The sequence below is a fragment of the Oncorhynchus mykiss genome, chromosome 18 (assembly GCF_057628025.1).
Source record: "Oncorhynchus mykiss isolate SJ-2025 chromosome 18, ASM5762802v1, whole genome shotgun sequence".
Taxonomy (NCBI): domain Eukaryota; kingdom Metazoa; phylum Chordata; class Actinopteri; order Salmoniformes; family Salmonidae; genus Oncorhynchus; species Oncorhynchus mykiss.
Window position 1 is genome coordinate 25,714,408 of NC_143039.1, and position 23,600 is coordinate 25,738,007.

At 47.8% G+C, this 23,600-nt stretch overlaps 3 protein-coding genes across 4 annotated transcripts in view; all 3 read left to right on the top strand.

The window, feature by feature from the left end:
* Nucleotides 1–8,334, top strand: part of atr (ATR checkpoint kinase) — a 41,740-nt gene extending 33,406 nt beyond the window's left edge. For both annotated transcript variants that reach the window (XM_036952110.2, XM_036952112.2), the window contains 8 exons: nt 565–768; nt 954–1,097; nt 1,204–1,354; nt 6,858–7,014; nt 7,120–7,273; nt 7,387–7,538; nt 7,780–7,882; nt 7,995–8,334. In XM_036952110.2, coding sequence (XP_036808005.2) covers nt 565–768; nt 954–1,097; nt 1,204–1,354; nt 6,858–7,014; nt 7,120–7,273; nt 7,387–7,538; nt 7,780–7,882; nt 7,995–8,168 — 1,239 coding nt within the window. In that variant the 3' untranslated portion in view covers nt 8,169–8,334. The remainder of the gene's footprint in view (nt 1–564; nt 769–953; nt 1,098–1,203; nt 1,355–6,857; nt 7,015–7,119; nt 7,274–7,386; nt 7,539–7,779; nt 7,883–7,994) is intronic.
* A 418-nt stretch (nt 8,335–8,752) lies between these two features.
* Nucleotides 8,753–16,375, top strand: LOC110495694 (endophilin-B1-like). The gene is made up of 6 exons (XM_090206635.1): nt 8,753–8,915; nt 8,999–9,007; nt 9,377–9,520; nt 13,236–13,460; nt 13,639–13,752; nt 13,860–16,375. Exons 1-6 carry the CDS (start codon nt 8,859–8,861, stop codon nt 14,037–14,039), a joined length of 729 nt encoding a protein of 242 aa, XP_090062761.1. The 5' UTR covers nt 8,753–8,858; the 3' UTR covers nt 14,040–16,375.
* Nucleotides 16,376–20,484: 4,109 nt separating this feature from the next.
* LOC110495707 (uncharacterized) lies at nt 20,485–23,108 on the top strand. The gene is made up of 4 exons (XM_021571099.3): nt 20,485–21,214; nt 22,237–22,320; nt 22,490–22,621; nt 22,722–23,108. The coding sequence occupies exons 1-4, from the start codon at nt 20,848–20,850 to the stop codon at nt 23,000–23,002; spliced, it is 864 nt and encodes a 287-aa protein (XP_021426774.3). The 5' UTR covers nt 20,485–20,847; the 3' UTR covers nt 23,003–23,108.
* Nucleotides 23,109–23,600: the final 492 nt, after the last annotated feature.

Genomic DNA, 23,600 nt, shown 5'->3' on the forward strand with positions numbered 1-23,600 from the left:
CTCTCAGTATGGGGTCCATTTCTCTCTCTCTGTATTCCAGGTGGATGGTAACAGTACTCTCAGTATGGGGTCCATTTCTCTCTCTCTGTATTCCAGGTGGATGGTAACAGTAGTACTCTCAGTATGGGGTCCATTTCTCTCTCTCTGTATTCCAGGTGGATGGTAACAGTAGTACTCTCAGTATGGGGTCCATTTCTCTCTCTCTGTATTCCAGGTGGATGGTAACAGTAGTACTCTCAGTATGGGGTCCATTTATCTCTCTGTATTCCAGGTTGATGGTAACAGTAGTACTCTCAGTATGGGGTCCATTTCTCTCTCTGTATTCCAGGTTGATGGTAACAGTAGTACTCTCAGTATGGGGTCCATTTCTCTCTCTCTGTATTCCAGGTGGATGGTAACAGTAGTACTCTCAGTATGGGGTCCATTTCTCTCTCTCTGTATTCCAGGTTGATGGTAACAGTAGTACTCTCAGTATGGGGTCCATTTCTTTCTCTCTGTATTCCAGGTGGATGGTAACAGTAGTACTCTCAGTATGGGGTCCATTTCTCTCTCTCTGTATTCCAGGTGGATGGTAACAGTAGTACTCTCAGTATGGGGGTCCATTTCAAGCAGTTGAAGCGCCTAGTGGAGGAGCCATCGTTCAGCCAGATCCTGATCCCTCTGCAGTCTGTCCTCATCCCCACACTGCCCTCTACTGGCCCTGCAAACACACTGCACCACGACGCATTCCCCGGACACTGGGCCTACCTCGACGGCTTTGAAGATACTGTGAGTGTGTGTGTTTGGGGGGGTAGTTTGTCTTTCTGTGTGCGTCGTGTCACGTGGTGCGTGTCACATGGTGCGTGTATCTGTGTGGGGGGGGGGGGGGGTAGTATGTCTTCCTGTGTGTCTGTGTCGTGCCACATGGTGTGTGTGTGTGTGTGTGTGTGTGTCTCACAATAATGTGTGTGTAGGTGGAGATCCTAGCCTCCCTCCAGAAGCCCAAGAAGATTGGCCTGAAGGGAAGTGATGGGAGGAGCTACACTGTGATGTGTAAACCTAAAGATGACCTCCGGAAAGACTGTCGTCTCATGGAGTTCAACTGCCTCATCAACAAGGTGTTTAAACTGTCACTTCTCCAACTGGCATCTGTACAACAACAGACTGCTGTAGCCCAGCGATATCAGAACACTTCAGACTATGTGTGTGTGTGTGTGTGTGTAGTGCCTGCGTAAGGATGCAGAGTCCAGGAGGAGGGAGCTCCATATCCGTACATATGGTGTGATCCCACTGAATGAGGAGTGTGGCATCATCGAGTGGGTCAACAACACTGGAGGTCTCCGACACATTCTGAACAAACTCTACAAGGAGAGAGGTACACACACTGACCACACTCTACTAGGAGAGAGGTACACCCACTGACCATACTCTACAAGGAGAGAGGTACACCCACTGACCACTCTACTAGGAGAGGTACACCCACTGACCACTCTACTAGGAGAGGTACACCCACTGACCACACTCTACTAGGAGAGAGGTACACCCACTGACCACACTCTACAAGGAGAGGTACACCCACTGACCACACTCTACTAGGAGAGGTACACCCACTGACCACTCTACTAGGAGAGAGGTACACCCACTGACCACACTCTACTAGGAGAGAGGTACACCCACTGACCACACTCTACTAGGAGAGGTACACACACTGACCACACTCTACAAGGAGAGAGGTACACCCACTGACCACACTCTACTAGGAGAGAGGTACACCCACTGACCACACTCTACAAGGAGAGAGGTACACCCACTGACCACACTCTACTAGGAGAGGTACACCCACTGACCACACTCTACTAGGAGAGAGGTACACCCACTGACCACACTCTACTAGGAGAGAGGTACACCCACTGACCACTCTACTAGGAGAGAGGTACACCCACTGACCACACTCTACTAGGAGAGGTACACCCACTGACCACACTCTACTAGGAGAGAGGTACACCCACTGACCACACTCTACAAGGAGAGAGGTACACCCACTGACCACACTCTACTAGGAGAGAGGTACACCCACTGACCACAATCTACAAGGAGAGAGGTACACCCACTGACCACACTCTACAAGGAGAGAGGTACACCCACTGACCACACTCTACTAGGAGAGAGGTACACCCACTGACCACACTCTACAAGGAGAGAGGTACACCCACTGACCACACTCTACTAGGAGAGAGGTACACCCACTGACCACACTACTAGGAGAGAGGTACACCCACTGACCACACTCTACAAGGAGAGAGGTACACCCACTGACCACACTCTACTAGGAGAGAGGTACACCCACTGACCACACTCTACTAGGAGAGAGGTACACCCACTGACCACACTACTAGGAGAGAGGTACACCCACTGACCACACTCTACAAGGAGAGAGGTACACCCACTGACCACACTCTACGAGGAGAGAGGTACACCCACTGACCACACTCTACTAGGAGAGAGGTACACCCACTGACCACACTCTACTAGGAGAGAGGTACACCCACTGACCACACTCTACTAGGAGAGAGGTACACCCACTGACCACACTCTACAAGGAGAGAGGTACACCCACTGACCACACTCTACTAGGAGAGAGGTACACCCACTGACCACACTCTACTAGGAGAGAGGTACACCCACTGACCACACTCTACTAGGAGAGAGGTACACCCACTGACCACACTCTACTAGGAGAGAGGTACACCCACTGACCACACTCTACAAGGAGAGAGGTACACCCACTGACCACACTCTACTAGGAGAGGTACACCCACTGACCACACTCTACAAGGAGAGAGGTACACACACTGACCACACTCTACAAGGAGAGAGGTACACACACTGACCTCACTCTACAAGGAGAGAGGTACACCCACTGACCACACTCTACTAGGAGAGAGGTACACCCACTGACCACACTCTACAAGGAGAGAGGTACACCCACTGACCACACTCTACTAGGAGAGAGGTACACCCACTGACCACACTCTACTAGGAGAGAGGTACACCCACTGACCACACTCTACTAGGAGAGAGGTACACCCACTGACCACACTACTAGGAGAGAGGTACACCCACTGACCACACCCTACTAGGAGAGAGGTACACCCACTGACCACACTACAAGGAGAGAGGTACACCCACTGACCACACTCTACTAGGAGAGAGGTACACCCACTGACCAAACTCTACTAGGAGAGAGGTACACCCACTGACCACACTACAAGGAGAGAGGTACACCCACTGACCACACTACTAGGAGAGAGGTACACCCACTGACCACACTCTACTAGGAGAGGTACACCCACTGACCACACTACTAGGAGAGAGGTACACCCACTGACCACACTCTACTAGGAGAGAGGTACACCCACTGACCACACTCTACTAGGAGAGAGGTACACCCACTGACCACACTACAAGGAGAGAGGTACACCCACTGACCACACTACTAGGAGAGAGGTACACCCACTGACCACACTCTACTAGGAGAGGTACACCCACTGACCACACTACTAGGAGAGAGGTACACCCACTGACCACACTCTACTAGGAGAGAGGTACACCCACTGACCACACTCTACAAGGAGAGAGGTACACCCACTGACCACACTCTACTAGGAGAGAGGTACACCCACTGACCACACTCTACAAGGAGAGAGGTACACCCACTGACCACACTCTACTAGGAGAGAGGTACACCCACTGACCACACTCTACTAGGAGAGAGGTACACCCACTGACCACACTCTACTAGGAGAGAGGTACACCCACTGACCACACTCTACTAGGAGAGAGGTACACCCACTGACCACTCTACTAGGAGAGGTACACACACTGACCACACTCTACTAGGAGAGAGGTACACACACTGACCACACTCTACTAGGAGAGGTACACCCACTGACCACACTCTACTAGGAGAGAGGTACACCCACTGACCACACTCTACTAGGAGAGAGGTACACCCACTGACCACACTCTACTAGGAGAGAGGTACACCCACTGACCACACTCTACTAGGAGAGAGGTACACCCACTGACCACACTCTACTAGGAGAGAGGTACACCCACTGACCACACTCTACTAGGAGAGAGGTACACCCACTGACCACACTCTACTAGGAGAGAGGTACACCCACTGACCACACTCTACTAGGAGAGAGGTACACCCACTGACCACACTCTACTAGGAGAGAGGTACACCCACTGACCACACTCTACTAGGAGAGAGGTACACCCACTGACCACACTCTACAAGGAGAGAGGTACACCCACTGACCACACTCTACTAGGAGAGAGGTACACCCACTGACCACTCTACTAGGAGAGAGGTACACCCACTGACCACACTCTACAAGGAGAGAGGTACACCCACTGACCACACTCTACTAGGAGAGAGGTACACCCACTGACCACACTCTACTAGGAGAGGTACACCCACTGACCACACTCTACAAGGAGAGAGGTACACCCACTGACCACACCCTACTAGGAGAGAGGTACACCCACTGACCACACTACAAGGAGAGAGGTACACCCACTGACCACACTCTACTAGGAGAGAGGTACACCCACTGACCAAACTCTACTAGGAGAGAGGTACACCCACTGACCACACTACAAGGAGAGAGGTACACCCACTGACCACACTACTAGGAGAGAGGTACACCCACTGACCACACTCTACTAGGAGAGGTACACCCACTGACCACACTACTAGGAGAGAGGTACACCCACTGACCACACTCTACTAGGAGAGAGGTACACCCACTGACCACACTCTACTAGGAGAGAGGTACACCCACTGACCACACTACAAGGAGAGAGGTACACCCACTGACCACACTACTAGGAGAGAGGTACACCCACTGACCACACTCTACTAGGAGAGGTACACCCACTGACCACACTACTAGGAGAGAGGTACACCCACTGACCACACTCTACTAGGAGAGAGGTACACCCACTGACCACACTCTACAAGGAGAGAGGTACACCCACTGACCACACTCTACTAGGAGAGAGGTACACCCACTGACCACACTCTACAAGGAGAGAGGTACACCCACTGACCACACTCTACTAGGAGAGAGGTACACCCACTGACCACACTCTACTAGGAGAGAGGTACACCCACTGACCACACTCTACTAGGAGAGAGGTACACCCACTGACCACTCTACTAGGAGAGGTACACCCACTGACCACACTCTACTAGGAGAGAGGTACACACACTGACCACACTCTACTAGGAGAGAGGTACACCCACTGACCACACTCTACTAGGAGAGAGGTACACCCACTGACCACACTCTACTAGGAGAGAGGTACACCCACTGACCACACTCTACTAGGAGAGAGGTACACCCACTGACCACACTCTACTAGGAGAGAGGTACACCCACTGACCACACTCTACTAGGAGAGAGGTACACCCACTGACCACACTCTACTAGGAGAGAGGTACACCCACTGACCACACTCTACAAGGAGAGAGGTACACCCACTGACCACACTCTACTAGGAGAGAGGTACACCCACTGACCACTCTACTAGGAGAGAGGTACACCCACTGACCACACTCTACAAGGAGAGAGGTACACCCACTGACCACACTCTACTAGGAGAGAGGTACACCCACTGACCACACTCTACTAGGAGAGGTACACCCACTGACCACACTCTACAAGGAGAGAGGTACACCCACTGACCACACTCTACTAGGAGAGAGGTACACCCACTGACCACACTCTACTAGGAGAGAGGTACACCCACTGACCACACTCTACTAGGAGAGAGGTACACCCACTGACCACACTCTACTAGGAGAGAGGTACACCCACTGACCACTCTACTAGGAGAGAGGTACACCCACTGACCACACTCTACTAGGAGAGGTACACCCACTGACCACACTCTACAAGGAGAGAGGTACACCCACTGACCACTCTACTAGGAGAGAGGTACACCCACTGACCACACTCTACTAGGAGAGAGGTACACCCACTGACCACACACTACTAGGAGAGAGGTACACCCACTGACCACACTCTACTAGGAGAGGTACACCCACTGACCACACTCTACAAGGAGAGAGGTACACCCACTGACCACTCTACTAGGAGAGAGGTACACCCACTGACCACACTCTCCTAGGAGAGAGGTACACACACTGACCACACTACTAGGAGAGAGGTACACCCACTGACCACACTACTAGGAGAGAGGTACACCCACTGACCACACTCTACTAGGAGAGAGGTACACCCACTGACCACACTCTACTAGGAGAGAGGTACACCCACTGACCACACTCTACTAGGAGAGAGGTACACACACTGACCACACTCTACTAGGAGAGAGGTACACCCACTGACCACTCTACTAGGAGAGAGGTACACCCACTGACCACAATCTACAAGGAGAGAGGTACACCCACTGACCACAATCTACAAGGAGAGAGGTACACCCACTGACCACACTCTCCTAGGAGAGAGGTACACCCACTGACCACACTCTACTAGGAGAGAGGTACACCCACTGACCACACTCTACTAGGAGAGAGGTACACCCACTGACCACACTCTACTAGGAGAGAGGTACACCCACTGACCACACTCTACTAGGAGAGAGGTACACCCACTGACCACACTCTACTAGGAGAGAGGTACACCCACTGACCACACTCTACTAGGAGAGAGGTACACCCACTGACCACTCTACTAGGAGAGAGGTACACCCACTGACCACACTCTACTAGGAGAGAGGTACACACACTGACCACACACTCAATAAAACTCACTTACGTGTGTGTGTGTATGTGTGTGTAGGTATCCTGATGTCAGGTAAAGAGTTGAAGAAGTTCATTCTTCCTAAGACTGCACCGTTTGAGGAGAAGCTGAAAATCCATAAGGACATCCTGTGTGCCAGACACCCCCCTGTCTTCTATGAATGGTTCCTCCGAACCTTCCCTGACCCCACCACATGGTATGACCCAGTACACACACACACAGGTTTTACAACACACACATACACTATAAATTACTGGTAATTTACCGTGTTTGTGTGTGTCTGGTCGGTGTGTGTGTGTAGGTACAGCAGCAGGTCAGCCTACTGTCGCTCCACAGCGGTGATGTCCGTGGTGGGCTACATCCTGGGTCTTGGAGACCGCCATGGAGAGAACATCCTGTTTGACTCATTCACCGGGGAGTGTGTTCACGTCGACTTCAACTGCCTCTTCAACAAGGTGTGTGTTGCTTGGACTTGCTTGCACCTCAACAAGTTCATGAGGCCAAATTCAATACATGCCTCTCGATCCCACCCCTTCTCCCTCTCTTTCTCCCCCCTTCACTCTCTCAGGGTGAGACGTTTGATGTTCCGGAGGTGGTTCCGTTCAGACTGACCCAGAACATGGTCCATGCAATGGGCCCCATGGGGACAGAGGGGCTGTTCAGAACCGCCTGTGAAGTCACGCTACGTCTGATGAGAGACCAGAGAGAACCACTTATGAGGTACACACACACATATATATATATATATATATATATATATATATATATATATATATATATATATATATATATATATAACACACACACAAACACACATAAACACAGGGATTTCAATGAAGCTGTCCCTCTTGCCAGAGGCTACTGAGATCAACATGTGCCAAACTAGCCCACCAGGTGAGTGGGACTTCAAAGGACGAATGGTAGGGGGGGTGTAGTCAGTGTGTGTGTGTTTTTGTTTCAGTGTACTGAAGACGTTCCTCCATGACCCTCTGGTAGAGTGGAGTAAACCTAAAGGACTGTCCAAGACACAGGCCAGTGAGACTGGCGAGATAGTCAACGAGAAGGTACACACACACTCTATCCCTCTCTCTCTCTCTAAATAAATGTTCATATAAAACACAGTATCTCTAAATACATGTGAAAGGATTAACTAACACATCCTTTCTCCCCTCCCAGGCCAAGACCCATGTGTGTGAGATTGATCAGCGTTTGCAGGGCGTGATAAAGAGTCGTAACAAGGTGTTGGGTCTGCCTCTGTCTATAGAGGGACACGTCCACTACCTCATAGAGGAGGCTACCGACGACAAACTACTGTGTCAGATGTACCTGGGCTGGGGACCTTACCTGTGATACACACGGCTTCTCTGAGACACTGTCGACAAATTCAATACTTTTCTTGTTCTGTTATCCATTAAGTGATTTTCCTTTTTCATGTTTTTGTAAGTCTGGAGTAATTGTTTTTCATGGGGAAGTTGCATATTAACCATTAATAAAAAAAAAAAATAGTATTCTGAAATGCTGGTGTGTGTGTGGTCTAATCTCATCACCCTGTTCAGATTACTGAGGGGCCAGTCAGTCTCTGGTGATAGTTGAAACAGGAACAGAAATATACATGAAGCATTCACTCACACATGACAGAGGGAGTTTGACATTTGACGGGATACCTACTCTTCTTTCGCGTCATAGCGCGACAAATGTCCTTTGCAGCAGCCCATTGGCGTCACCAAAAATCCCCTAAAACCGCGAATAGAGAAACGAGCTACTGGAGAGGTAAACAGAATGAACATATTCCGCTGTCATTCATTCAAACAACGCGAGCTGATATGATGGATATTCTTAGCTCCTCTGTGTGGAAAATGTTATGACAGGATACATCACCGCTAGTCATACTCTGTCTTTCGAGAATGGTCGTTGTTTACGGTCTCAGTTTTTCACATGCCAGTAATCCGTTTAGAAGAGATGTCTTTTTATAGCTGTCCACGGCTGCTAGACAACTAGCCAAGCTCGTTGCGCCGTAGGAGAGAGGCCGACCTTGACCAGATGGATATCACGAGGCTCGCTGTGGACGCGGGCGCGTTTATCAACCGAGCAGTTCAGGTGAGGGAGATGTTGAATTTAACTTCAGTGATAATCAAGGGTCGATTTATATGTCAAGCTGATTCAGTTACATAGTAGCGGAGATGACGGATGTGTATTTGGTGCGGCAGGTAGCCTAGTGGTTGGAGCGTTGGACTAGTAACCGAAAGGTTGCTAGATCGAGTCCCCGAGCTGACAAATCTGTCATTCTGCCGCTGAACAACGCAGTTAACCCACTGTCATTCTAAGTAAGATTTTTTTTCTTAACTGACTTGCCTAGTAAAATAAATAAAAACAAATAAAGTGAACAATCGGAGATTCAGCACCATTCATATGGACAACGTCATGTTCAGCACCACGTGACAGTGGACAGCGACGGTCTCCGGCGCAGCCATTCCTCAAATGTGATTCCATGTGATCCTTTGAAACTGCATCTACAACACACACATAGATGACGTGTTGTATCTCCTCCGTATACGGAGGAAGCTCTGGGGCAGGCTGAGAAGACAGAGTTGGACAGCCGGTTGGAGAGTCTCCTGGACAGAGCAGAGTCCACTAAGACCTGGACTGACAAAATCATCTCACAGACTGAGACTTTACTGGTTAGTTTTTTTTGTGTTTTTTTTGTGTGTAAGCGAAGGGATTTTAACCTCTAGCCCCTGATCTCTGAACCCTTTTAGGAGCACGTTTAGAGGACTTGTTGTATAAGGGTCTGGATTGGAGCGCCCCTGAGAGGCCTCATACAGCTGACATACTGCTAACCTCGTACAGCTGACATACTGCTGACCTCGTACAGCTGACATACTGCTGACCTCGTACAGCTGACATACTGCTGACCTCGTACAGCTGACATACTGCTGACCTCGTACAGCTGACATACTGCTGACATATCAAATCAAATTTATTTATATAGCCCTTCGTACATCAGCTGATATCTCAAAGTGCTGTACAGAAACCCAGCCTAAAACCCCAAACAGCAAGCAATGCAGGTGTAGAAGCACGGTGGCTAGGAAAAACTCCCTAGAAAGGCCAAAACCTAGGAAGAAACCTAGAGAGGAACCAGGCTATGTGGGGTGGCCAGTCCTCTTCTGGCTGTGCCGGGTGGAGATTATAACAGAACATGGCCAAGATGTTCAAATGTTCATAAATGACCAGCATGGTCGAATAATAATAAGGCAGAACAGTTGAAACTGGAGCAGCAGCACAGCCAGGTGGACTGGGGACAGCAAGGAGTCATCATGTCAGGTATTCCTGGGGCATGGTCCTACTGCTGACCTCGTACAGCTGACATACTGCTGACCTCGTACAGCTGACATACTGCTGACCTCGTACAGCTGACATACTGCTGACCTCGTACAGCTGACATACTGCTGACCTCATACAGCTGACATACCGCTGACCTCATACAGCAGACATACCGCTGACCTTATACAGCTGACATACTGGTGACCTTGTACAGCTGACATACTGCTGACCTTATACTGCTGACCTCATACTGCTGACCTCATTCATACTGCTGACCTCATTCATACTGCTGACCTCATTCATACTGCTGACCTCATTCATACTGCTGACCACATACTGCCCACCACATACTGCTGACCACATACTGCCCACCACACTGCTGACTTCATACAGCTGACTTCATACAGTTGACCTCACACTGCTGACCTCATACTGCTGACCACATACTGCTGACCTCATTCATACTGCTGACCTCATTCATACTGCTGACCTCATTCATACTGCTGACTTCATACTGCTGACTTCATACTGCTGACCACATACTGCTGACCACATACTGCTGATCTCATACAGTTGACCTCACACTGCTGACCTCATACTGCTGACCACATACTGCCCACCACATACTGCCCACCACATACTGCCCACCACATACCGCCCACCACATACTGCCCACCACATACTGCTGATCTCATACAGTTGACCTCACACTGCTGACCACATACTGCTGACCACATACTGCTGACCTCATACTGCTGACCTCATACTGCTGACCTCATACTACTGAATACATACTGCTGACCACATACTGCTGACCTCATACTGCTGACCACACACTACTGACCACACACTGCTGACCACATACTGCTGACCACATACTGCTGACCACATACTACTGACCACATACTGCTGACCTCATACTGCTGACCACATACTGCTGACCACATACTGCTGACCTCATACTGCTGACCACACACTACTGACCACACACTGCTGACCACATACTGCTGACCACATACTACTGACCTCATACTGCTGACCTCATACTGCTGACCTCATACTGCTGACCACATACTGCTGACCTCATACTACTGAATACATACTGCTGACCACATACTGCTGACCACATACTGCTGACCACATACTACTGACCACACACTGCTGACCACATACTGCTGACCTCATACTACTGAATACATACTGCTGACCACATACTGCTGACCTCATACTGCTGACCTCATACTACTGACCTCATACTGCTGACCACATACTGCTGACCTCATACTACTGAATACATACTGCTGACCTCATACTGCGGACCTCATACTACTGAATACATACTGCTGACCTCATACTGCTGACCTCATACTGCTGACCTCATACTACTGAATACATACTACTGACCACATACTGCTGACCTCATACTGCTGACCACATACTGCTGACCTCATACTGCTGACCACATACTGCTGACCTCATACTACTGAATACATACTGCTGACCACATACTGCTGACCACATACTGCTGACCACATACTGCTGACCACATACTGCTGACCACACACTGCTGACCACATACTGCTGACCACATACTACTGACCACATACTGCTGACCTTATACTGCTGACCTCATACTGCTGACTGCTGACCACATACTGCCCACCACATACTGCTGATCACATATTGCTGACCACATACTGCTGACCTCATACTGCTGACCACACACTACTGACCACACACTGCTGACCACATACTGCTGACCACATACTGCTGACCTCATACTGCTGACCTCATACTGCTGACCACATACTGCTGACCTCATACTACTGAATACATACTGCTGACCTCATACTACTGACCACATACTGCTGACCTTATACTGCTGACCACATACTACTGACCACATACTGCTGACCACATAATACTGACCACATATTGCTGACCACATACTGCTGACCTCACACTGCTGACCACATACTACTGACCACATACTACTGACCACATACTGCTGACCTTATACTGCTGACCTCATACTGCTGACTGCTGACCACATACTGCCCACCACATACTGCTGATCACATATTGCTGACCACATACTGCTGACCTCATACTACTGACCACATACTACTGACCACATATTACTGACCACATACTACTGACCACATATTGCTGACCACATACTGCTGACCTCATACTACTGACCACATACTACTGACCACATATTGCTGACCACATACTGCTGACCTCATACTACTGACCACATACTACTGACCACATACTACTGACCACATACTGCTGACCACATACTACTGACCACATACTACTGACCACATACTGCTGACCTCATACTGCTGACCGCCGACCTCATACTGCTGACCTCATACTGCTGACTGCTGACCACATACTGCCCACCACATACTGCTGATCTCATACTGCCCACCACATACTGCTGATCTCATACAGTTGACCTCACACTGCTGACCTCATACTGCTGACCACATACTGCTGACCTCATACTGCTGACCTCATACTGCTGACTGCTGACCACATACTGCTGACCTCATACTGCTGACCACATACTGCTGATCACATACTGCCCACCACATACTGCTGATCTCATACTGCTGACCACATACTGCCCACCACATACTGCCCACCACATACTGCTGATCTCATACAGTTGACCTCACACTGCTGACTTCATACAGCTGACTTCATACAGCTGACCTCACACTGCTGACCACATACTGCTGACCTCATATCGGTGACGTCTTACCGCTGACCTCATGAATTGACCCTTCGCTAACCAGCTGAGCTAGCAAACAATGTAACAAATTATAATTTTTGAATCTCAAAATACTCCAAAAGGCTCTGCATCTCAGGAATCACAGTAGCAAGTACCCCTGGTGCACTGTTACATTATTTTTCCATTACATGTTTTATTTATTTATTTAATTTTTTAAAGAAAACTCTGTTTTTGCCATAGCCCTCACGGGCTTTCATGCGATTTAAACGTGAGCTTGTCCTATGTGTCAGACTGGATGACAGTTGCTATCCATTGGACCTTCTCAGACTTAACGAAGGGTTTATACGTAGTTGGCTCAGGAGAGGTGTGCCTTAGGTTTCCAAGAGTGTCAACTATGCACAGCATCAAAAGTCAATTCTCATCGCTCTCTCCTCTCTCATTCTCTCCCTATGTTTTCTCTCTCTCTGTCTGTCTGTCTCTCTCTCTCTCTGAGTCTAAATGCTAACCCATTAGGAGAGGAGTATGTAGCTCATGTCTCCTACATGTTCAGCTTCCTACGAGTCAGATGGCTGAAGGTCAGTCCTCACATATACACATGCACACTCCCACACACTTGTTTTAACATCAGGTAGCAGAAACCAGTAAAACTGAACGATATGATGAAAATGGACCAGCAGTTTTCTCATTGGTTGGTCCTGTTCCTGTATGTCTTCTCATTGATTGATCCTATGTATCTCTATCCAATGCTGTCAGATGTGGGCCCAGGAAGTCTCTCAGGCAGAGATGGAGCTGAGGATCTCTCAGTGTGTGTTTGACCGACAGTCAGAGATCACCAGACTACTGCTGGAGGGAATCAACACTACACATGTATGTACCAACACGCACGCGCACACACACACACACACACACATTCACATAGACTAGTATTAACACAGACACCTGCTCACTCTCTCGTTCTACCCTGTCTGTTGCAGGCTGCCCATTTGAGAAGTCTGTCTGACTTTGTAGAAGCCCAGGGTAGCTACTACGCTCAGTGTTACCAGCTCACACAGGACCTACACACCCAACTGGCCTGGTGTGTATCTGTGTGTGTGTGTGTGTTAACCGCTTTTTACTTTCTCTCATTGTATCTTTCCCCCTCTGATCTGCTATAATAACAACTGGCACTTAGAAACTAACCAACCCTCCACAGGTAACCTGCCCTTAGCAACCATTCAGCCCCTAGCAACCTGTGACTCTTCAACAACCAACCAGGCAACTAGTCAACCCTTAGCAACCAACCAGGCAAACAGCCAACCCTTAACAACCACCCAGCCCTTAGCAACATGTGAGTCTTCGACAACCATCCAGGCAACTAGCCAACCTGTAGCAGCCAACCAGGCAACTAGCCAACCCCTATCAAGCAACCAGGCAAACAGCCAACCCTTAGCAACCAACCAGGCAGCCTACGAGTCCTCAAAAACCAAGAAGTCCTCGACAAACAACCAGACAAGCAGCCAAACCTTAGCAACCACTGGATCCTCTACAACCAACCAGGTAACCAACTAGTTTAGATTAGTTTATTGACAAAAATGTTGATTTGCTAGGCCTCAACACTCATCCAGGCAACCAGCCAACCCCTAGAAATCAACCAGGCAACCAGCCAACCTCTACAAACCATCCAGGCAACCAATGAGTCCCCAACAACCAATGTGTCCTCATCAACCAACCAGGCAACAAACCAACCCTTAACAACTAACCAGCCATTGACAACCAACCAGGCAACCAGTCAATCCCTAGCAACCAACCAGGCACCCAGTCAATCCTTAGCAAACATTGAGTCCTCACCAATCAACGAGTCCCCGACAAACAACCAAGCAACCAGCCAAGCCTTGACAACCAACCAGCCAACCATTAGCAACCAATGAGTCCTCAACCACCAACCAGGCAACTAGCCAACCCTTAGCGACTCACCAGCCCTCGACAACTAACCAGGCAACCAGCCAATCCTTAGCAACTAACCAGGTCCCCAGCCAACCCTTTACAACCAGCTGGGAATCTTTCAAACCCTTAGCAACCAATGACTCATCAACAACCAACCAGACAACTAGCCAACCCTTAGCCACCAACAGGTCAACCAACCAGACAACCAATGTGTTTTCAACAACTAATGAGTCCTCGACCACCAACCAGGTAACTAACCAGCCCTCGACAACCAATAAGGTAACCAACCAATCTCTAGCAACCTACCGGACAAACAGCCAATGAGTCGTCACCAAACAACGAGAACTTGACAAACAACCAAGCAACCAGCCAACCCTTGACATCCAACCAGGCAATCCTTACAAACCACCCGGTAACCAACCAACCAACAGACAGCCCTTGATAAGCCACCAGGAAACCATCAAACCCTTAGCAGCCAATGATTTCTCAGCAATCAACGAGTCCTCGACAATCAAGGAGAACGTGACAAACAACCAACTCTCAACAACCAACCAGCCCTTAGAAACCAGCCAGAGAACCAGTCAGCCTGCAGGTGGTCCTGTAGCTGACTGAACAATCTGACTGTGGAACTGAGTTGAACTTGAGTTGTGAACAGCTCCTCTCTGCCAAAACATCAGCTACCATGGCTAGGTCCTAAATGAAGGCTCTGTCTCAGTCGTAGTGGTGAAGGGCAACACAGCTATAGGGGCCGTCTATAAACCGTAGCAGGCTTGTATTGACCATTCACCAGTGTTGTTGTTGGACCCAGCAGGACACACGCGTACGGGCTAATCCAGGAAGAGTAAGAGGACATGCTACTATGGAGTCATCAGTGGTAGGGAAGTCTTAGATGTTGATATCTACTGTCCTGTCATAACCTGTGTGTCTATCGAGCGTCCATGTACTCTTTAAGGGAGTTATATGGTGGTGGTCTACAGTATGTGCAGGTTATCTAGATGTATGTAGGTTACTGTATATGGGGGTGTAGATCTATATGGTTGGTATAGACTGTCTATTTGGAGACTTGGAGGAAAACTGACAGCTGTGTTTACATGATGTATTGTGTCGTCTGAAAACAGTTTGTGTGATCAAGAGAGGTGACATGTTTCATATGTAATACATGTGTGTGTGACCCTTCACCTCTATAGGGTGAGGTCATTTTCCATACGGCAACATGTCGCGCTTATTCCATAGTATTAAACATACACACACACTTACAGCCTTGAATATAGTCCCACCAGGCTAAACCGTGTAAATGTTTCCGTCTACAGATGTTTTCAATTGACCCTGCCTGAGAGGGCAGCTATACACACACACACACACACACGACAGCCCCGCCTCGATCTGCTGGTGCTGAGGTCTACGTGCTTACTCTGGGTTACTGGGACACAGAACACACACACATTAACTATTGAGGTTTGACTTCCCTGTCTCTGAACCTGTCAGGGTTGTTTCAGTGACATTATGTTTTATTAACTCTGACCATATAAGATCATCTGGAATTATTTAGAATCATATTAAACTGATAATGAGGCTCTGGTGCAGTGTGATGTTTATCAGAGCTGAATCTATGGCTGCTGTGTTCCTATGATGTGTGTGTGTGTGTGTGTGTGTGTACACCCGCCCTCTCTGAGCTGAGGGCCTGTATCAGAGCCAAATGAGAAGTCGGAGTCTTAAACCCGTCCATGGCTGTCGCTATTCCTGGTTTTCCTGTGGCGTTCCCGGTCATAACTGTTTCCTGTGACTATGGAATGTTTCACCTGTCCGTCAGCACAGAGGTCCGACTCCGACCCGTCAGAGAGAGGTCTCCTGGTGAGATGTTTTATGGACATCCTGTGTGGCTGAGGAAATATGAACTCCAGATCTGCCCTTGCCCACACACACACACACACACACACAAAGCTTTACTTAGTACGCTGTTTGGGGATATTATATTTTATAGTATACAACCTGACAGTCAATTGTAAATACTTTTATTAAGCTATGTGTAGGTGAGAATTCTGGTTCGGTATCGGAGATATTTTACTAAACAACAGTTGCATACTTCTCACCGTCTTCTACGACATGAGCAGACCTGTGGCAAGGTGAACCTTATCTGGAAGTCCTTGGTCATAGTTCTCACATCTCCATTGAGGGACCTGTCTTTGGTACACATACTGCTGAGGAAGGGGGACACAGTCAGGTATGTACACACTGTCACGGCCGTTGTTGGTGGAAGAAGGTGAGGACCAATGCGCAGCAAATGTCCACCTTTTTAATTTTGCACGCCCAATTTTTCAGTTTTTGATTTGTTAAAAAAGTTTGAAATATCCAATAAATGTCGTTCCACTTCATGATTGTGTCCCACTTGTTGTTGATTCTTCACAAAAAAATACAGTTTTATATCTTTATGTTTGAAGCCTGAAATGTGGCAAAAGGTCGCAAAGTTCAAGGGGGCCGAATACTTTCGCAAGGCACTGTATATATAATACTCTTTATGTACTGGTCCCCCTTGGGAATTGAGCCGACAACCCTGGTGTTGCAAGTGCATGGACTCAGGAGGAGAGTGGAGGGGTCAGAGAGAGTGACATCACTCAACAGGGACACGTAAAGCTACAGAGACGACCAATGAACAGACCACCACCCCTGACATCTGGACTGAGATGAAGGAGCTGAGAGACATGGTTTTCCAGCGGCTAATAGGGATCCTAATAAATACCCCACAAAAATGGATATCTTTGGATAACTGGTGTCACGTGTGTCCTTAACCCTGGAGGCCAGACTGAGAGCCAGTGAGAGAGAGCTGATCACCACCACGAACAAGGTTCAGGGAATGGAAGGAGAGGACATGGGTATGTAAGAAATGGTTGTTGTTTCTGTGTCTTGTACTGTATGTGCAAATAAATACATCAACATACAATTATTACAAATGATTCCGATATCATTCGAGCCCCGGAGGCCAGACTGAGAGCCAGTGAGAGTGAGCTGACCGCCACTAGGAATGATGTTCAGGAACTGAAGAGACAGAACACAGGCAATGACAGGAAGGGATGTTGTTCTGTTTTTTATATGTGGAAATAAATATGTAAAAATACAATGATTTGAATATCCTTCTATCCCTGGAGGCCAGACTGTAAGGTGGAGGAGCTGATGACAGAGATATTAGTTTTAAAACTACTATGGAGCTGAAGAGAGGTTTCAAGTAAAACAAATGTGCACCTCACTAACAGTCATTCAGGATCCAGAATCAGTCATTGAGAGAGGAGTTATGTTTGACATGATTGTTGATGTCTAAGGCCTGTCTCTCTGTTGTTGTTCTAATATACACTACATATCAAAACAAGTATGTGGACACCCTTTCAAATGAGTGGATTCGGCTATTTCAGGCACACCAGTTGCTGACAAGTGAATAAAATCGAGCACACAGCCATGCAATCTCCATAGACAAACATTGGCAGTAGAATGGCCTTACTGAAGAGCTCAGTGACTTTCAACGTGGCACCGTCATGGGATGCCACCTTTCCAACAAGTCAGTTCGTCAAATTTCTGCGCTGCTAGAGATGCCCCGGTCAACTCTAAGGGCTGTTATTGTGAAGTGGAAACGCCTAGGAGCAACAACGGCTCAGCCGCAAAGTGGTAGGCCACACAAGCTCATAGAACGGGACCACCCAGTGCTGAAGCGCTTAGCATGTACAAATCGTCTGTCCTCGGTTGCAACACTCACTATTGAGTTCCAAACTGCCTCTGGAAGCAACGTCAGCACAATAACTGTTGGTCGGGAGTTTTATGAAATGGGTTTCCATGGCCCAGCAGCCGCACACAAGCCTAAGACCACCCTGCACAATGCCAAGCGTTGGCTGGGGTGGTGTAAAGCTTGCTGCCATTGGACTCTGGAGCAGTGGAAACACATTCTCTGGAGTGATGAATCACGTTTCACCATCTGCCAGTCCGACAACCAAATCTGGCTTTGGCGGATGCCAGGAGAACGCTACCTGTCTGAGTGCATAGTGCCAACTGTCAAGTTTGGTGGGGGAGGAATGATAGTCTGGGCCTGTTTTTCATGGTTCGTGCTAGGCCCCTTAGTTCCAGTGAAGGAAAATCTTAACACTACAGCATACAATGACACTCTAGACGATTCTGTGCATTCAACTTTGTGGCAACAGTTTGGGGAAGGCCCTTTCCTGTTTCAGCATGACAATGCCCCCGTGCACAAAGCGAGGTCCATACAGAAATGGTTTGTCGAGATCGGTGTGGAATAACTTGACTGGCCTGCCCAGAGCCCGGACCTCAACCATATCGAACACCTTTTGGATGAATTGGAACGCCGACTATGAGCCAGGCATAATCGCCCAACATCAGTGCCCGACCTCTCTAATGCTCTTGTGGCTGAATGGAAGCAATGTCCCAACATCTAGTGGAAAGCCTTCCCAGAAGAGTGGAGGCTGTTATGGCAGCAAATGGGGAGGCCAACTCCATATTAATGCACATGATTTTGGATTGAGATATTCCACATACTTTTGGTAATGTAGAGTACATCATCTAAAGGACAGAACAAAGTGAATTCTCTCTAACTGGGACAGTGTTTCCCCTCCTGTGTTCACAAACAGACCAAAGGTAGCTTTCTCTGCTGGTTTGACTGATTCAGGATCTGTAGGCCCATTCAATACTGAAACCACACTGGTATACTCCAGGGTCATCACCAACATCGGCAAGGCCTACAGCCCGATTACAGGTAACTTTCATAGAGTGACAGCCGGGAGATGCCTGTTTGTCTGTCCTTCCGTGTGCCTGAGTTTGTTACGCACGCCTCTATGAAGAGGGAACGCAACACCCTGCTACAACTAAACTCTCCGTGAAGCAAAAAAGGTATGGACTGTAGGTGCGAGTAAGGATGACAACAGGCAGAATGTGGTACCGTTTACAAGGACTTTATTCCTTTACACGGTAATATGGGGAAAAGGGGCTGGACAGAACCAAAGCAAAGAAAGTACATTTCAAAGCCCCCCCCCCTCTCCTTATCTTACCTGCCTAACCACTTTTACCTAATTTAGCACCACCTGGTGCCCTAACCAAAATACAGGGGGTGGTCCGCCCAGGTCTTACCTAGTGTGCCTAGACAGTGAATATACTACTACAGCAGAGAAAATCACAACACCTTTCAGTGGCTTCCTGCTCTTCACTGTGTGAGAAAATCATGGATGCTGTCATGGTCTAATATGAGCCAAAATGGCTCCTCTTACTTATATCAATAAAAACGTCTTGAAAGCAAGTAGAATCGTGCATCTTTTGTAAAGTACTGATCCAAAGACCGAAGGGTTGTTGTCATTATGGGTCAGGTGTTTGCAGTAAAGGACAAAACATAAAAAACTATGCTAAAACATTTAAATATCTTCGTTTACATTCTGCTATTTTGTTAAACCTGCTGCACATACTCTCCAATGTGTTTAATAGCATGTTGTACGGTTAGTCACTTGTAAATACTGTTAGTGAGCTGAATGTAGGAGAGAATTCTGGTTCAGTTCGTTGTAGATCATTTCCTCAACAACAGTTGCAGCCTTCTCACGGTCTTATACAGCACGGACTGAGCTGACCTGCTTGCGAGGCGAGTCTTATCAGAATGCCCCTGGCTATAGTTTCCATTTCTCCGTTGAGTGACCTGTCTTCTGTGCACGTGCTGCTTAGGAAGGAACACATAGACACACAGTCAAACACACACTATTGTTTTTGGACCGTGGAGCACTAAGGAAGAGCAACATCATTCCAACCCGATAGCAGCAGGTAGTTGACAACAGCTGACGTCAGCGGATCCGTCACTCAACAACAGGTGCAGACGTCTCACAGTCTTATACAACATTGATAGAGCTGACCAGCCCCAAAACGTGATCAAATCGTCTTGTTTTTAACCTTGACTTTTTCATGACGTGTCTCTTGTACACGTACTGCTTAACTGAGATGTGTGTATATAAGGAGGGGGTCTGAGCCTCATAAAGTGCATCATATCTGAAGAGGTATCGTTTCAGAATGAGGGGTGCTGTAGCTCTGCTTGTGTTGCTGTTCTGTCTGTCTGGGGCATGGACTCAGGAGGAGAGTGGACGGGTCAGAGAGAGTGACATCACTCAACAGGGACACAGTGCAGGGAGAGAGAGCCGAGGGAGCGAAGCTACAGAGGTGACCGGCGAACGTGCGACCACGCAACCTGACATCTGGGATGAGATGAAGGGCCTGAGAGACATGGTGATGGAGCAGAGAGAGAAGCTGAGGACGATGGAGGGCAGAGTGACAGCCTGTGAGGGTGAGGTAGAGACACAGAAAAACACAGTGATGGACCTAAGAATCCAGCTGATGGTCACTAAGGCCAAAGTGGCGGAACTGGAGAAAGATAATGCAGGTAACATTGGTCTATAAATACTGATCAAAAATATAAATGCAACAACTTTCCACAATTCTACTGAGTTACAGTTCATAGAAGGATGTCAGTCAATTGAAATAAATTCATTAGGCTCTGATCTATGGATTTCACATGACTGGGCAGGGGCGCAGCCATGGGTGGGCCTGGCCCCCAAGTGGGTGGGCCTATGCTTTCCCAGGCCCACTGGGAAGCAAGGCCCATCCAATCAGAATGATTTTTTTTCCACACAAAAGGGCTTTATTACAGACAGAAATACTCCTCAGTTTCATGTTACGAGAATTATGTTCTCAATGTTCATAACCCAATTCAATTAAACTACTCGGTCTGCAACCCAGAATTTGTAAGATACTGGTTGAATGAAACAGATGGAGGCCCAGCTATGATAGTCAAAAATCTATTTAAACATATCAATTCCATTAACATTGCATCAGCTGTCCGGGTGGCTGGTCTCAGACGATCCCGTAGATGCAGAAGAAGCCTGATGTGGAGGTCATGGGCTGGCGTTGTTACACATGGTCTGCGGTCATGAAACCGGTTGGATGTGCTGCCAAATTCTCTAAAACAACGTTGGAGGTGGCTTATGGTAGAGAAATTAACATTCAATTATCTGGCAACAGCTCTGGTGGCCATTCCTGCAGTCAGCATCAAAACTGCACATTTTAGAGTGGCCTTTTATTGTCCCCAGCACAAGGTGCACCTGTGTAATGATCTTACTGTTTAATCAGCTCCTATACTGTATATGCCACACCTGTCAGTTGGATGGATTATCTTGGCAAAGGAGAAATGCTCACTAACAGGGATGTAAGCAAATGTGTGCACAACATTTGAAAGGTATGGAACATTTCTGGGATTTCAGCTCATGAAACATGGGACCAACACTTCACATGTTGCGTTTATATTTTTGTTCTGTATATATTAATTTAATCAATATCATTACTAAACCACAAAACGTATTTCATATTTTGCTGGTGGAATATTGGTGTGTCTTTGATCTTCTTCAGCCCTGGAGGCCAGACTGAGTGCCAGTGAGAGAGAACTGACCACCACTAGGAATGATGTTGAGGAACTGAAGAGACAGAGCACAGGTAATGAAAGATCCAGACCCGGCCGTAGAGAGGAGCTACAGCTCACATCTAACGTCTCACCCTGTTGTTGTTTCAGTCACGGAGCATTCCACTGAACTATCATCGTGGGGACAGAACAAAATGAACGCTCTCTAAGTGGGACTGTGTGTTTTCTCTCCTGTATTCACAGACAGACCAAAAGTGGCTTTCTCTGCTGCTGGTTTGAACGATAAGGGACCCATAGGTCCCTTCAATACTGACGCCAACCTGGTCTACACCAGAGTCATCACCAACATCGGCAAGGCCTACAGCCCGATTACAGGTAAGATGCCTGTTTCTGTCCAGAGGTGGTGTTCCGTGTGCCAGAATGGAAGTGGAGAGAAGTAAAGAGTTGACCCCTCTCTTGTTGTCCTCTGCTGCAGGTGCCTTCACAGCACCAGTGAGAGGCGTCTACTACATCAGATTCACCGCTGCTCAACATGGGCTTGGTTACATGGGTATATCCATGTTAAAGAATGGGCAGGCGACCATGTCCAACTATCATTACAATAGCCATGGATACTGGATCCATTTATCTAATGGAGTCATTCTGGAGCTGGAGGAGGGAGACGTGGTGTACATGCGTCTCCCTGCGAGCTTCAGGCTCTATGATAACTCATATAATCAAAACATCTTCAGTGGCTTCCTGCTTTTCACTGTGTGAGAACATCAGAAATACTGTGATGGTCTCATGTGAAGAGGAGTTTGAATGTCAGGGCCTCGCGGAGCCACAAAAGCTCCTCTTACGATCAATAAACACATCTTGAAAAGGGGAGAAGAATCACACATCCTTAGTAAAGCTAAGATCTAAAGATCTAAGGGTTGTCATTATGAGCCAGATTTACTAAGTGACAATACACCAGAAGCAATGCTAAATCACACACTATACTGAACTGTACACTACTGAACTGTACACTACTGAACTGTACACTACTGAACTGTACACTACTGAACTGTACACTATACTGAACTGTACACTACTGAACTGTACACTATACTGAACTGTACACTACTGAACTGTACACTACTGAACTGTACACTACTGAACTGTACACTATACTGAACTGTACACTATACTGAACTGTACACTATACTGAACTGTACACTACTGAACTGTACACTATACTGAACTGTACACTACTGAACTGTACACTATACTGAACTGTACACTACTGAACTGTACACTACTGAACTGTACACTATACTGAACTGTACACTATACTGAACTGTACACTATACTGAACTGTACACTATACTGAACT

Excerpts from the sequence above, each read along its gene's own strand:
- LOC110495707 (XM_021571099.3), top strand. The coding sequence starts at position 20,848 with ATGAGGGGTGCTGTAGCTCTGCTTGTGTTGCTGTTCTGTCTGTCTGGG. Across the intron at positions 21,215-22,236 it reads ACTGGAGAAAGATAATGCAG|CCCTGGAGGCCAGACTGAGT; the intron begins GTAACATTGGTC and ends GATCTTCTTCAG. Across the intron at positions 22,622-22,721 it reads GGCCTACAGCCCGATTACAG|GTGCCTTCACAGCACCAGTG; the intron begins GTAAGATGCCTG and ends CCTCTGCTGCAG.
- LOC110495694 (XM_090206635.1), top strand. The coding sequence starts at position 8,859 with ATGGATATCACGAGGCTCGCTGTGGACGCGGGCGCGTTTATCAACCGA. Across the intron at positions 9,521-13,235 it reads GTTTTTTTTGTGTTTTTTTT|TTGGCTCAGGAGAGGTGTGC; the intron begins GTGTGTAAGCGA and ends GTTTATACGTAG. Across the intron at positions 13,461-13,638 it reads TACGAGTCAGATGGCTGAAG|ATGTGGGCCCAGGAAGTCTC; the intron begins GTCAGTCCTCAC and ends CAATGCTGTCAG.